The sequence below is a fragment of the Mustela lutreola genome, chromosome 3 (genome assembly GCF_030435805.1).
Source record: "Mustela lutreola isolate mMusLut2 chromosome 3, mMusLut2.pri, whole genome shotgun sequence".
Classification (NCBI taxonomy): domain Eukaryota; kingdom Metazoa; phylum Chordata; class Mammalia; order Carnivora; family Mustelidae; genus Mustela; species Mustela lutreola.
This window is the reverse complement of record NC_081292.1, coordinates 161,656,722-161,672,905: the sequence shown is the minus strand read 5'-3', so window position 1 is coordinate 161,672,905 and position 16,184 is coordinate 161,656,722. Positions and strand designations below refer to the sequence as shown.

The following is a 16,184-nucleotide window of genomic DNA, read 5'->3' as shown; positions in this document are numbered from 1 at the left end:
AAGTGGTATATGGCTCAGAAAAGACACCAAAAACAAACTCAGATTTTTAAAAAAGTAATATTTTTGGATATTTCCTATCTTCTAGAATTATTTGAAAGTTTTTAGTATATAATAATTTTTAAAAACAAGAGATTTTTAAGAAATAAAATAAAAAGATTTCCAACTCAATTTAGAATGTCAGGGGAAATAAAAGTAAGAAGTAGGCAGAAGAAAATGATGTAGGGACATGCTCTGGAACAGTCTGTCAGACCCCAGAAACAGAGGACCCAAACTAGATTTCCCAAACATGAACCAGGGGTTACTAGCCCTGCCTTGCTGGGAGCTGTAGGGAAGGACAGTTGTATAGAAAGATGGCTGTCTACCTTGTTCATGGTTTGTGCATTCTGTTTGGCAAGAACCATATCCATGGAGTCATTCAGCTTCTTAAACTGGAAGTTGCTAGGATGCTGGCGGTATTTCTGATCACTGGCATATTCAGTTGCTTTCTTGGCCTTTTCCACTTCTAGGGAACCAGCTGGACTCCAGCCAAGCCCTTTGTACCACTCATTGTAGTCCTGCTTGTATTCATTCTATAAAAAGAAGAGACAAATTCTAATTAACTTTTCAATTACTTTACTTTTATCAATTCGGACACAAAAGTATAGCATCGAAGACTGTGATCTCCATTCCCATGCTAGGAATCCAAACATCACCCAGAAAGAACAGAGACTTACATCACTCTGTATGCGATTCATATTCCTGCTCAGCTCAATGCTCATGGCATCTGGAAGGAGGATGTACTTGTGAATCAAATGCTTATAGTTGGCGTTGGTGATGTTGGCTTGGGCATCCTTGGCAGCCGTGACACTGAGCATGTCAGCAGGGGTGTGGTAGCTGGTCTTCGTATTCTCGTAGTTTTTCTTGTACTCCCGATCAGACTGCATCTTAGCCACTTGCATGGAATGGACTAATTTGGGATCATCCTCAAGGCTACGGAAACCAACCATCTTCCCCTTCTCCTTTTCATAATTGTATTTGTAGTTATACTGTGAAAAAATTAGTTTGTTAGAGCAATTGCCTTGACTAGAAACATTCTAGTATTAACAGTCTATGTTTCATAAAAAGTGACACTTGTGTGAAGTGTGTAAGCCTGATGATTCACAGACCTGTACCCCTGGGGCAAGTAATACATTATACATTAATAAAAATAATTAATAAAAAAACTAAGGACATAAGAATGAAAAAAAAAGTGATACTTGTGTAGAATCCTAGTTTATAAAACATGCTGATTACTGCCCTCCCTGCCCCGTTTTACAGATGAGTAACCCAGAGAGGTGAGTGACATGCTAAGGTCACTAAGGACTAGAACCAAGAATGTAATGATGATATACCACACTGACTGGCACACGTACTCTGTTGTTGTACACTATTGTTAGGATCAGAGATCTTTAGCAGTTGATAACAGTATAGCAAGTGAGAGAAAAAGGCAGAATGTTCTAAGCAGTTTACTGCTGCCCTAAGAAATCATCCAGTCAGGATTTTACTGCAAAAAATAGGCTTAGTGTATGACATACACAGTATCATTATAGAGTAGCTTTATAGTTGTGGAGCTCCTTTTCCTTTAAGACTTTCTATACTGGTATAATGGGGAAGAAATTTTACTAGTTATCACTCAACTTATTTCTAGAAAGGGAGGATCCTGATAGATGGAAAACTTATTCTGCCTATCTCCTGTGAGTCTGAGTGTGCAAGTTAGCGGGGAGGAGACTCGGGGAGCCGAATTACTCCAGAATAGAGGGAAAAGAATTTTGAGATTTCAGGGCAATGCAGTGGTGGCATAGGGATGGACAGGTAGGAAAGATGAACAGGCACAGAGAAAGTGTCACTGCGGGGGAGAGGGGCGGGGGCTAAGGAAAAACTACTCTGAGAAGTGTTCCCCCCATTACCCTCAAACCACACGGGAGTACTGTGAGAAGATTTCTTGCAGAAACAACCAATGAAAGAACCAAGTTTCGTATAGGTGTTATGTTATGGGAGTGGTGAGCTGGCACACCAGCTCTCTGGAAGTAAAAAGCCCTGATCTGTCGTGTTTGTCGGTCTCTGTGGTATAAATACTCCCGCCATGGCTGGTGTCAAGCTACCAAGAATTTAACAACTGGCCTGCAAAACTCCTGATTATTTAATAATCAGCCGTCATGAGTCCAAAAGATCAGCATCTCTAGCACACCATTTAATGAGAGCTCCTGCTAGGAAGAGACTTCCTAAGAGGCAGGAAGTAAGAACAACCCAAATCTTTCACCAAGAAAGCTTGGTGAAGGGCTTTGGATTTCTACAGGCCATAGCGCTGGGGATGGAGTTCAAAGAAAATTCACCTAGATCTCATGAGCCAGGGAGAGCACACAGATATGTAGTCATAATGTGGTTAGCATTCTCTTTGTTTTTGTTTTTGTTTTCAGAAATACCAGAGAAAACAAAAGACCAAACCTAAAAAGCATTCACAGAATACAAGGAGGCCATTGTGAGCAGGTACACTTCCCCCCTGTATCTTTTCCACTGAGTGTTTTCAAAATTCAGCCCTCACTATTTTGGTAAATTAGGGAAAAAATCCCAGTCAGGTGAGTGTTTTCCTTCAGACTTACATCACTTGCAATATCTCTTGAGGCTTTGGCAGCTTTGATAGGAATTGCATCAGTTCTGAGATCATAGCCTTTCTTTCTAGATTCTTCCAAAGAAAGTTTGTAGAGTTTCTGTAAAGAGAGGCAAGGGAATGATGTTCTTCTAAATAGGAAAGCCTGGGTTTATTTGAAGAGCGTAAACTAGCACTGTGGTATCGTTTTTATTTTTGAGAATGCTTCATTGGTGGTTTGATGGATAAATGTTTTTATAAATAACAAAATTGTGTTTGAAAAAAGTCACACCCAAACATATCTTCAGGAAACCACTGGAAAAAGTAAAACTTAATGGTTTCCATTAGGTTATAAAATATGTTTAAAAATGTGAAAGCTCAGTAGATTCGCACTGATACAGTATATCAATTAAAAGTCAAGAGAAGACTACAAAACAACCATATTCTTACATCAAAAGTAAACTTCACTATTTTGCAATCGACACTTTTATTTATGTAACTGTGTGGATTCTACAATCCAAAAATAAGTCATCAACCACAAATCCCTGTATAATTCAGGAAAAACAGAAAACACTGGTAGGATTAGAGATTTCCTAGCAACCATGGTTAGGTTGAGAAATAAAGTGAAATAAAACGCATTTTCTGTGTTGAACATGCCTTGTTATGGAGCTTGCTCCAAATTCTTCAAAATGTTCTTCTTCCCTTCCCACTTAACTTTTTCTCAAGAACCCTTCTTTAGGACCATCTCAAAGCCTTGGTAGAGAGACTCCAGGAACCAGGTCCTGGGATTCTCACTTCCTTTTTCTCTTTTGGGGCCCCCAAGCCCTTCTCTTCCTGCCAAGTCTCTTAGAGAATGAGTACCCGCTCCTAAACAAAATCCAGCTGCCCTTCAAATTCCTAACTGCAGGGCCCAAGTCCCATCCACAGGCCAGCTCCAACTCTTAGCAAAGCAAGATTAGAAAGAGAAAGATGCTCATTTGCGTATTCCTACTCTTATTTTCAAAACATTCATTCTTATAATTGAGAGATATTGATTAGTTTATACTGGTTCAAATAAACCACGGGGAATTATACTTACATCACTCATATTAATTGCATTTGCCTTCGCCAAGACAATCTGGGGGATATCGGGCATAATGTGGACTTTGGTCTTATCAGCCTCCCATGCTTGTTTGTAGAGGTGCTGGAAAGTTTTTAAAAAGAAAAAGTGAAAGTTAGTATTTAAAAATCTTAAAAGGTGTTCATTTTGTGTGTGTGTATATACTTATATATATTTAACTGCACATGAATACCAATATTTTACTATTTTTTTATTTTATTATTTTTATTAGCTAGATCTTATTTTTTTAATTTAAATGGAAAAGGTGCTAATTCAAACAAGACAGCAGAGAGGATGTAAGATAGAAAGTAAGATGATGCCAAGATGAGAACCATAGGAAGAGCAAATGTACACTGAGAGATGTCTTGGCGATCATCAGTTGAATCCTCTTATTGCAGAATTGAGAAAATTATAGCCCAGAGAAGTAATGCACCTTGCCTAAAGACACACAGCAGGTCTGGGCCATCATTTCCACAACTCTGCAAGAAGAGGCTGATGATTCTTATCTTGGTATCATTATTCTGAAATGATTAATAAATCATTGCATTGAAAAAGAAATAAAAGGTTTGACATCTAAAAAATAAATGTGAGCTTATGATAGTTTAAATACTAAAATCTTAAAAGGGATACTGAGATCTGTGCCTTGTCTTTTAGACAAGTACCTGTCCAAGAGATCAGTCATCTTGACAAATCAGTTTTCTCTCTCAGAAGACTCCAAGGGATTTACTCAGACACTCAGCATAAAACAGCTCTCTCTAGTACAAGTAGGACCATCATGTTCTTTAACTGCTTAATGTTAAAGTCCAAATAATGTTTTTCTTTCTTTCTTTTGTTAATCAGCAGCATTTCAAATTATGATCCATACAATATAACCAATATTGCTGCAATTATTTTATTATTTGTAACTTAAAAACCAAAGTTCAAGGTGGATATGCTTTTTGGTCTTGATATCTAACATGGCTAATAAATTTCAAAATACAGTAAGGCTTTTCTAAAGGCTGGAAATATTAATGCAAGGAACTACTTGCAGAGAACAACTGCTCTTGTGATTTGCCCAGAGAAGGTCCTGCTTCGGAATGCCGCTATAGCCACAGGATCGAGAAGTCTCCCTTGATTCCATAAAAGCAGCTAAGAAACTGGAGTGGATCCCAACACCCAGCTGTTGGGCAAATAATCTGCTGATTCAGTGTTGCGGACTTCTACTCAACCTTACCTTAGACAAACAAGACTTCTTTCAAAAATATGCACGAAAAGAAATGACTCCTATTTTCTTATGTCTGTTGGACACAGTGGTTCATTGAACAATTCGGGCGCCACTAATTAGGACTAGATTCATTTTTTTAAATCCACAAGTCCCTTTTTCAAAGCCGAATGAACATTAATTGTGATGCCCTAAAACTATTATCAAAACCTGCAGGTCAAATATAAGAAGGCCTGGCATTTTCCTGTTGTACAAGAAATATTACAATATTGAAAGACTCACTTCATTCATAATTTTTGCATTATTCTGGGCCAAAACCATGTTCATTGAGTCCATCAAAGTGGAATACTTCAAAGTGTCTGGGTGTTGGCGGTACTTCTTTTCACTGATAATCTCCATGGCTTTCTTGTTTTTCTCAGCCTCCAGTGAGCCTAGAGGGAGCCATCCAATGCCCTTCATGAAGTCAACGTAGTCAGCTTTGTACTGATTCTGCAAAAGAGGAAATGTTCAGGGATCAGAAGAAACCAAAGCTACCAAGAACCAGGAGTGGGTATTCTATATTTCCTAAGTTCCACTTGGGTTTTCAACCAATAGTATATCGAACTCCAACCATTTTTGTCCCTAAACATTATCTTTTTTTTTTTTACATTTCTTTGCATGAGAAATTAAAACTAAGCAGTAATATCTTTGTGATTTGTTTTCCTAAATGTCTTCGTAAGGAAAAAATGCTAGGAAATACCAACTAGATTAGCTATCATGTGACTGCGATCTCGAGAAAGGTGACTATGCTTTTTTTTAAATTCTGACAATCTGTTTTTTTAACTTGTGCTTTTGGCCTGTATACATTGTTTTAATTTAAGTTCAATTAACCAACATATAGTACATCATTAGTGTTTTTTTTTTTTTTTTACATCATGGGTTTTTAATGTAGTGTTCAATGATTCATTAGTTGCATGTGATCTGATGAGCACTGAGTATCGGTCTAAATTTTTAGAAAAATTCCCCAAGTTTCCTTACTTGACAGATGACTCACCAGGACTCCGATTCTCTATTTCATCATAAGCTTTGATCACCCACCATTGTTACAATTCCCTTGGGTGTGCCAGAAACCTCACTGGTATTCTGTGCAAATTTTGCTTTTTTCCCCTTAATACTGATATTTTCCTCTACAACTCTTCCTCGGTGCTTTAATGTGGGCACTATGTACCTGCTTAGGAATTAAGAGCTCAGCTCTTACATTCCTAAAGAAAAACACGGGCTTGGCATGGCCTGCCTTTGGCTTGTAATTAAAATTCTTTTTCCCCAGCTGCCAAATAAATGGCCTCTACAGCTGAATTCTTGCTACTAATCTGTGCCTTCCTCACATTTGTTCCAAGAACTTCCACCTCCTCAATGTTTCATCAGCAAGTAATACAAGCAATTGCTTGTACTGAGGTTGGAAAAAGTGGAATAAACACTGGTTAGGAGTGAGGGGCAGGAGCCAGCAAGTAGTCGGACTTCCTGACTTTCATCTTACTTGTTTACCAGGAGCTGTTTCTGCTTCTGACTCTCTTTGCTCAACATGTTTCCTTCAACATGTTCTCTGAAACAAATTTTCATTTGCCCTAGCTGAATCCAGCATCCCCCAATCCTCACAGCAATAATGGTAGAAAATAAGACTTTGGTGTCTAGAATGTCTCATCCCCTTTTGTTAAAAGAAACAAACTCTACTTAAGGTAAAAAATAAACAACTTGCTGGGAAATTACACAGGAATTTCTTCCAGGAGTTTAAAAAGGTCTTCATTTAGGGTCATTCCTAATTTGCTTATTAACTATAGTCAGTGTTCTGCAAATGATGTGTCTGTCACATACATCGCTTTGAATCTGCATCATATTTTTGGCCAATTCAAAGCCCATGGCGTCGGGAAGCATGTTGTAGGAATGGATCACATTTCTGTAGTTGGCGTTGGTGGCCACTTCCTGAGACTTCTTGGCTGCCACCACGCTCAGCATGTCCACCGGGGTGTGGAAGGAAGTCTTCGATTTCTCATATCCCTTTTTGTATTCCCGGTCTGACTGCATCTTGGCCACTTGCATGAAATGCACCAACTTGGGGTCGTCCTCTAGGCTCCGGAAACCAATGTGTTTTCCTTTGGCTTGCTCGTAGGCTTGCTTGTATTTGTACTGTGGATGGGAAAAGAGGCCCGGTGAGGAAGACAGTGAAGGAAAGAGAGCAAAATATAACTCATTAGATTCCATTAACTTGGTCAACGGTGTATGGTTTTAGAGCTCACAGGGATGGAGCAAAATTTTTTTACTTCAAATTTCTTGCCAGACTTGAGTCCATGGAAAGAAAGTGATCTCAGAGCTAATCTAAGAGATCCATGAATAAGTTGCCTTAGGGTGCTTTAGAAAGCAGCTTTTCCCATTCAGCAGTCTCCTCAGAATGGGCTACAGGTACAATTTCTCATGGTGCATCTTTAATTTAGGAAAGAGCCTAATAGGTGATCTCTTGGGTAAAATGAGTAGACTGTATCCAATATTTGCTCAGAACTGCCTATAAATGATTTGAATACTCTAAAAAACAACTTATTTTAACAAAACCCAGTACTTTTTACATCAAATAGTGAACAAATGATTAGAGGGCCCTGGACTGGGTGAAGACAAATGTCTTATGTGTTCCATGGACGATGGTCCCACCGATACTGGGTAGGGTTGACTGCAGCTCTTGAATACACACACATGAATTTGGCTCATTTGCTTCTTATTTGCTCAGCCTAAAAAAGGCCCAGTGGAAGCACTTACATCACTGGCAATGTCTCTACAGGCTTTGGCAGCCTTTATTGGGATGGCGTCAGGCCTCAGGTCATATCCTTTCTTCTTTTCTTCTTCCCAGCCAGCTTTGTACAGTTTCTAAATAGAATGAAATAGAATAGCACCAGCAACTTGTTATTTGAGTTAGAATGGGAACCCTGATTTTGCATGGTTGGTATATAAAGGAGACATTCCTTAAGTATTAGTTCCCTCCAGCCTCCTCTCCCACTTTATTGTTGCTGTTAATCTACTTACATCACTCATGGTGATTTGGTTCATTCTGGAAAGTAAAATATCTGGAGTATCGGGCATGACGTGAATGGTGGTCTTGTCTTTGTTCCATTTTTCAGTGTAGAGCCTCTGCAACAAGGAGGACAGGCACATGAGTGTACAGCGGGACAAGTCTGTAACAGCGCTGTCGACAGAAGGAGACTCACGTCTCACGACAGAAGCGATGAACTCTGAATACAGGTAAATGGATGACATAGCAAGAAGATGGGCTGATGAGACTGAACACACAATGAGGGGGAAAAAACCATCAAACTAGGGAGCCCTCTTCCACAAAGACAACAAATGCCACCTTGCCCCAACCTCACACTACATGGAGTTTTGCGGTTCTGTCGCACCCTCAGCGTGGTGTAGACAGACAGCCTGCATCGGTGTGTGTGAGATCTCTCTAGAAATGGTGAGGGTTATAGAATGCCCCCTCCCACCATCGCCACCACCCCACCACCGCCACCACAACCATCAGAAAGATAAAAATGCGGACGATTATAGCAGCACCGCCAGGGTCAGGTGTTCTGGGGCTGAGACCAGCAGGGGAGCACCTACCTTATCCATATTCAGTTTGTTACTTTTGTTAAGTGCTTGTTCCATCGTGTCCATGGCATAGGTGAACTTCAGCTTCTCAGGGTGCTGGCGATACTTCTTCTCACTAAGGATCTCTCCAGCTTTCTTTGCTTTTTCCACCTCCAGTGACTCTATCGGGACCCAGCCGATCCCCCTCATCCAGTTGGTGAAGTCGGATTTGTATAGATTCTTTACAATGAAAAAGGAAATTTCATTTCAGAAGGAGTCAGGGCTTGGGTTTCTTTGGGTAGATGATTTACTCTTCATCAAAAAGAAAGAAAAAATGAGGGAGAAGAGAATCCCCTGCTTTTTATGCCCTACCATCTTTTGGAAAAAAGAATTTTAAAAGCGACTGCATTCAGGGGCTCCTGGCTGGCTCAGTCACTAGACCATGTGACTATTGATCTCAGAATCGTGAGTTTGAGCCCCACATTGGGTACAGAGATTACTTAAACATAAAATCTTAAAAAAAAATAAGTGATTGCATTTGTGGTAGTTTTGAACTGGAAAAACTGATCCAATAATTCCTTTCTAAAACTTAACTTTCTTGAAGGAAAAGGTAAAAGGATTTTACATAGGAAAAGATATTACATTGCACCCATTTGTGTCTCTTAGTTTTTCACAGAATACATCATGTACTTGTGTCTAATACACATACACACACACACACACGCACAAACACACAATAACCAAAACAAATTTTAAAGCTATGTTATAGTTCAAATGAGTGAAATTCTAAAACTCTAAATTCTGGAGAGGATCTCTGATTATAGTGAGTCCGGCCAGGTTTAAGATGAGGTAAATGGAACTGCCAAGTTCTTGTTCTTCCCTCCCATCAGCTAGAAATGGATAACTAACTCTATGCCAATAAGCTGTTGGCCATTACATACATCGCTTTGGATCTGCATTGCATTCCTGGAATGTTCCACGTTCAAGGCATCAGGTAGCAGAGTGTAGCTGTGGAAGGGTTGTTTGTAGTTGGTGTTGGTAACGACCTCCTGAGATTTCTTGGCTGCTGTCACGCTGAACATGTCCAAGGGTGTGTGATACCTGGTCTTGCTGGCTTCATAGCCCTTTTTGTACTCACGATCTGATTGTATCTTGGCCACATTCATGTAATGAACCAATTTAGGATCATCCTGAAGACTGAGAAATCCAATTTGCCTGCCTTTGGCTTTCTCATAAGCCTCCTTATACTTGAACTATATGAAAAAGAAGGACAGACAGAAGTTTGACAGGGTCAATTATAAGAAATACTGAAGTGTTAGACTGAATCTACATAACAGATTAAGCAATAACCAAATTTGGTCTGAATCCACGTAACATCTAAATTTTTTAGAATTTTTAAATAAAGAACTGACAAAATATTTCTAATGGAGGGACCTGAGATCTGCTCTGGGGATAATTAAGAACGGGATAATGTGTGGTTTACATCTAGATTATTCATAAAGAGATTCTTTGAATATTCTCAAATGTTCCTGAAAAGTTTATTAAAGATTTGGTGTGCATTTTTTAATGATCTATTTCCAAATACTTTGCATTGCTTTAAAAGTACTTGCATAGGGCGCCTGGGTGGCTCAGTGGTTAAAGTCTCTGCCTTCGGCTCAGGTCATGATCCCAGGGTCCTGGGATCGAGCCTCGCATCGGGCTCTCTGCTCCGCAGGGAGCCTGCTTCCTCCTCTCTCTCTGCCTGCCTCTCTGCCTACTTGTGGTCTGTCTGTCAAATAAATAAAAATCTTAAAAAAAAAAAAAGTACTTGCATAATCCTGAATAAAGTTTAGCAAAGCTCTTATACAATTTATTTTTATTGGACTCCAAATGAATGAGTTTTTACTCTATCAAGGTATTATATCAATTCATATGAAAATAAAACTTAATTTCTAGAAAGTAATTAAGTAAGTAGGAAAGTAACTAAAATCCTATCATTTAATCTATAATTCTTCCTGGTTTTCCTATTTACCAGATTTTTTCTTTGTGAAAATTATATTTAAAAATTGTATTCTTTTAAAAACTTGGAGGCTTTTTAAAAATACAGTGACATTTTGGAGAAAATCCAAATAAAAAGCAGTTTCCGAGTTCATAAGAATGATACCAATGACAGTTGCAACTACTTCACGATTTAAAACAAAGATTTTCTTCTTTGCAGCAACTGTATTGAATTTCTAAAGATTTTAAAGTGAAGTAATATAAGAAAGTCATTGGCACTTATGCTGTTGGGAAATATTTTTATATTACAATTTATTTATTTCCTAATACAGCTCACAGCCTCGCATACCATGTAGAGATTTTAAAAATATAAAGAAAAGTTTTCTACTTTCAAATTATACTTACATCACTAGCAATATTTCTTGAACTTTTTGCAGCAACAATTGGAATAGCATCTGGTCTCAAATCATAGCCCTTAGCAAGAGTCTTCTTCCAGTCTGCTTTATAATGAGACTTGAAAAAAGGAAAGAGTATTTTATTATTTTATTATTCTACTTGAACACATTTCTATATTTTCAAGCTTTTTTTCTAAACATGGAATACTTTAATTTTCTTATACTTTTTGTGATGAAACAATTAATACTCATAGAGAGGTATGAAAACTAAAATAAGAAATTCAATACCACCCAGATTTAATCACTCTTAATGTTTAAATATTACTTAGGAAAGCAGGGAAAGTTTTTAAATAAAAGCATAGAAATGAGTATAAAAAATGTTTATTTGGAGATAAAAGAGAGCCTAAAATTATAGGGAAAATGACTATGTCATCTTTTAAGAAATGAATGATTTTATCCAGGTTTATGTTTTTAAATTAGAATTTACCAACTTTTTTTTAAAGCAAAAAGTAAAAATTCATAATAGTGAATTTAAAGATCACCACCAATTATGTACTAGACTACCCAAAAGGCTCGTTACATGCAAAAAGAGAGTTTCTCAAGAAAATTACAATAAACTTTCATACTAGTTTTAATAACTGAAACAAGATTATAAAGCAATATTTGTCCTTATTATAGACTCTTCACTACTGTACTTTCCAATCTTGTGTATCTCATTTTGTTTCACTTTTTAATAAGTGCAATATCACCTACTAGATTAATTTTAAAACCCACCAGTGAATCATAGTCCACAATTTGGAATAGGCTGTATCAAATGAAAGTTTATGGTGACTTCTAGTCCCATGTTCCATGATAATGGGCCAGTCTTTAGACCGTTGATTCAAAAACCGGCCTGCATATGGAGGGCAAGACGAAACTGAACAAAGAGGGAGCCCACAGATTGGTAGGTGGCTGGTTTAATAACCAAGAGAACTTACATACAAGGCTTGTCTTGGGCAGCCACAAGACAAGCTCTCCTCACCTGCCCACCACAATCTCAGAAGTTTCTACAGAGGCCTTAACTGAGTTTAGTCCCGTCTACCATTCAGATGATCTCCACAGCCTACTTCTCTAGCAAGGCTGCGTCCCTGAAGATGGTTCCCACTCTGAAAACGGTGGGCAGAGTGTACATCCCAAGGGCCGCCGAAGGGTTGAGGAGCCTCTCCCGGGTCTAGCTCACAGGTTAACCAGCGGTCATGTCTTCTCAACGACCTCCTCGAACAGAGACTCAAAAGATCCACACCCAGTTTGCTGCCCTTAAAATTCTCGCTGCTAGAGTTAGACAGAACTGGAAAGAAGAGGCCCGTGTTAGCAATCTTAGACGGGTACCAGCCCAAATACTCACATCACTTATGTTGAGGGCGTTGACCTTGGCCTGAATAAACTGAGGCAGTTCAGGGTCCATAGTGTACTTGTGCTTCAGTTTCTCCCCCTCCACCTTGTAGTTCAACTAAAACAAAGGAGGCAGAATGCAAGTGTCATTAGCTGACATAATGTCAGTTTTATCAATACACCCCCCTTTAAAAAGGAAGGTTATCACTTGTGTTTTTCCGTATCCAAGCCATATACCTATAGTACTACATGGTAGGGTGTTCCAGACATATCCATCTGCTCATTCCACCAGTATTTATTGGACAGCTCTACGGGCCAGCTAGGGTGATAGGTTTGTTTCTGCCTGTAAAGTGTTGACAAAGGCAGACATGGCCTCTTAAAAGTTACAGTACAGTCAAGGAGACAGAAAATAAAAATATAAACTATAAGATAGAGCTAGAATGTGTGATGTGTTGTAAACAGAACAACTTTGGGAAAGAAACAAGGGTGATCAGCAAAGGAGATAGTCTTTATGCTCAGCCTTGAAGAGAAGGGAGGGGTCCAGGCCGAAGCAGAGCACTTGGGGCCCCAAGTCTGGAAAGAGCAAGGCCAGCATGAGTGATGGAAAGCAGCCTGTGTCACAGGGCTGAAGTGTGCCGAAGAGGAGAATTAGGATGGGGAGCAGGGCCACAGAGCTGAGGGTCTTTTCAGCCATGGTAACAAATTTAGCTTTTAAGTTCAAGGAGAAGTTACTAAGAGGTTTTAAGAGGAGCTGTGATTCATGTTTTAAGATAGTTCTTCCAGTTGTCACGGGAGACCCCAGGCAGGGAGGCCAGATACCAGCTTACTACAGTTGTCCCCATGAGAGACAGGGAAGCCCTAACCAACTGCCAGCAGCTTAATGACATGCAAGTGTCCCACGGGACGCTGGGAGAGACCGAGGTGCCCTGATGCTGGGACCACGCACGGAGGCACCAGTAATGACATTCAGGTTTCTGGCAGGAGTCACTGGGTAGATGTTGATGGCATTTATTGGGATGGGGTAGACAATGAGTGAATGTCCCATTCTCCTAGCTGACTGGAAAACCACAGCGAGAACAAAAGAAATCAATAGCGTCTCCATATTCATTACTACTACAGTAGAGCTCATCTCAAAATACCCGTGGTAATGTGACAACAGAGACTGGCCTGAGAAGAAAATTCATGGATAATTCTTAAATCTGAGCCAAGCAGCTTCCAATATCTGGGGCTAAAAACACACAAACTCTTCTTTTCTTTGCTTTTTACCTCCTGCTCTCTTTCTGGTGGAGGTATTTTAATGGAACTCTGAAATTACCCAATGAGGGAAAGCACTGAGCATTGTAATTAGGCTCTGGCTAAGAATAAGGGTCCAGATAGACCTGGGCTCCGGAATGAGGCTCAGCTGACTCTGAAAGTAAACTCTTCCTCCTCCCCAGAGGCCTCTCTCTGGCTTGCCTTTCAGAACATCCAGCTCTTACGCAAGAGGATTAGGACATTACGCCTTCTCCCCTTGCAGCTAGGTAGAACTGTTGCAACTCAGAGGAATGAATAGCTTGGTTTACAATTCAGATGGAATCACAGATGATAACAGTAATCGTTTCATTTCACTTCAAGTGTATAATGGTAGGGATCTGCTTGTAAATAGCACAGATTCTCTACATTTGGAAAATAAAGCAACTTTGGAAAATCCTCCTTCTCTCCCCCTTATACTCTTTGTTCAAGACCTTTTCTATCATATCCCTGAAAGCAGTTGATAACGCTAGCACAGATGCACGTTCACATGTTGAATTAAGAGGGATCGTGGAATGGGGGTTACTCATGGATAAATGCTTTTTAAATTTTGAGAGAGAGTGCACGTACACACTCAAGTGGGGATAGGGGCACAGGGAGACGAGAAGAGAGAATCCTCAAGCCATCTCCTCGCCAAGCGCAGAGCCCAACACAGGGCCCAATCCCAGTATCCTGAGATCATGACCTAAGCCAAAATCAAGAGTCAGCTGCCTAACAGACCAAGCTGCCCAGGCGCCGCTGGATATCTGTGATAATGTGCCAACAGAGTCTGGTCTGAGAAATAAAATCCACAGATAATCCCAGGTGCCCCTGGATAAACACCTCTGAAGGGAAACCACTTACATCGCTTAGCTGCTTTGTGTTCTGCTGAGCCAAAACCATGCCCATGGAATCGGGCACACTTGTGAACTTGATGGTGTCTGGATGCTGTCGATACTTCTTCTCATTTAAAGCATCACCTGCTTTCTTGACTTTCTCCACCTCCAGAGAACCAATAGGGATCCATCCAATGCCCTTGAAGAAGTTGTTATACTCGTCTTTATACACGTTCTGTAAGAGAGTAATCTCGTATGAGGAGATAGCCTGCAGAATATTCAAAGGGTGTCTCTGAAATCTGCAATTCTGCCCAGAAGAAACGAGTAGAACCCCTTCCGGCATGCTCATGTCTGAGAGGAAGACTTTCACCACGTATGTGCCACTGAGCTTCTTACCCAGAATTTGGTAATAAGAAAAAGTTCTGTTGTTAGAGTGCATTATACAACATAGAGGGAATCTAGGCCACATATTTCCATGGCTAATGCTAAAAAAAATTTTTTTGTCTCTTTTGACAATAAATTGGGCTTTCTTTTTGATTTCACTGAAAACCCCATGACTTTGAATTTCACCAATCCCGTCCGCCTAGGCTATTCATGATCTCAGCTGGGGAGAGACACCTTCGTTGAGCAATAATAAATGAACACCGTACATTCCCTCACAGAGGATGATTCTTGCAGAAATCTGGTTCCTGCAGAAGGAAATGCCCTGAATATTAAACAGCCTCCCCGTGCAGCTCTCCATGAATCATGCTGCAATCACAAAGCTTCCCTGGTTCATTCTAGATGACTTGTCACATAGATTAACATGCATCAGAGTGTGATTTTTAGTTAAAAAAAGAAAAAAAACTTTCCTGAATTCAGAAAGAAGAGAGAATACTATTTTGCATTCTATATATCACCATTAGAGCCAGCCTGCCAAGAGCAGCTACTTCCTCTTGTAGAGAACCAAGGGTTTATACACTTGATGGAATATAGTTTTACCTTTGATCCACAAGTTAATAAAGACAGTATCAATGATTACAGTAGGAGCACAGAAAGCCAGCAACAACACAGCTTGTCTACCAGGCCTCTGTTTTAGTCTTTCAATAATGACTGTTTATTTTAAAGTACATTTTTCAAATATCTTCCTGTATTGTGAAGTCTACTAAAACAGGAAGAAATGATTATCCCTTAAGTACCAACATTTCTGTGTCTGTTAGATTATATATACTCACATCACTCTGAATCTGATTCACATTCCTGGTATGCTCGAGACTCATGGCATCAGGGAGGTACGTGTAATGGTGTATGGGCTGTTTGTAGTTGACGTTGGTGACGACATCCTGGGCCGACTTTGCAGCAGTAATGCTAACCATGTCCCCTGGGGTATGGTAGCTGGTTTTGGTGTTCTCATAGTTCTTCTTATATTCACGATCTGACTGCATCTTTGCCACATTCATGTAATGGACCAGCTTGGGATCATCCTGGAGGCTTCTGAAACCCACATGCTTCCCCTTTGACTTCTCATAAGCTTCCTTGTATTTATACTGCAAAGGCAAAATTTGGTTAGCAAAGTCCTAGGCACTGATAACATTAGATGTAGTTAAGTATATTCACATGCAAGGTAACTTAAAACATCGTCGCTTTCTGGAAGAATGTACCAGAAATGCAAAAAACAAATGCAAACCCACCCACTCCCATGTGCCCCAGAAAGTTCAGAGTGAAAACATTTATTTCCAACACTGCCGGATCACAAATGGGTATCATGATAAATTCAGGACCAGTTTCTAAATCCTACATATGCATTTGCATGTAGAACCTTACTTAAAGCCATCTGAATTTTCATGCTTGATATAAATAA

The 16,184-nt window shown here is 39.7% G+C and overlaps 1 protein-coding gene across 20 annotated transcripts in view; it reads right to left on the bottom strand.

Annotated features, from left to right (window-relative positions):
• Positions 1–16,184, bottom strand: part of NEB (nebulin) — a 215,212-nt gene that overhangs the window by 144,066 nt on the left and 54,962 nt on the right. For all 20 annotated transcript variants that reach the window (XM_059167362.1, XM_059167344.1, XM_059167346.1 and 17 more), the window contains exons 37-50: positions 15,559–15,870; positions 14,373–14,579; positions 12,253–12,357; positions 10,879–10,986; positions 9,438–9,749; positions 8,530–8,736; positions 7,954–8,058; positions 7,690–7,797; positions 6,757–7,068; positions 5,188–5,394; positions 3,684–3,788; positions 2,619–2,726; positions 714–1,025; positions 363–569 (exon numbers count right to left, since the gene is read on the bottom strand). In XM_059167362.1, coding sequence (XP_059023345.1) covers positions 363–569; positions 714–1,025; positions 2,619–2,726; positions 3,684–3,788; positions 5,188–5,394; positions 6,757–7,068; positions 7,690–7,797; positions 7,954–8,058; positions 8,530–8,736; positions 9,438–9,749; positions 10,879–10,986; positions 12,253–12,357; positions 14,373–14,579; positions 15,559–15,870 — 2,715 coding nt within the window. The remainder of the gene's footprint in view (positions 1–362; positions 570–713; positions 1,026–2,618; positions 2,727–3,683; positions 3,789–5,187; positions 5,395–6,756; positions 7,069–7,689; positions 7,798–7,953; positions 8,059–8,529; positions 8,737–9,437; positions 9,750–10,878; positions 10,987–12,252; positions 12,358–14,372; positions 14,580–15,558; positions 15,871–16,184) is intronic.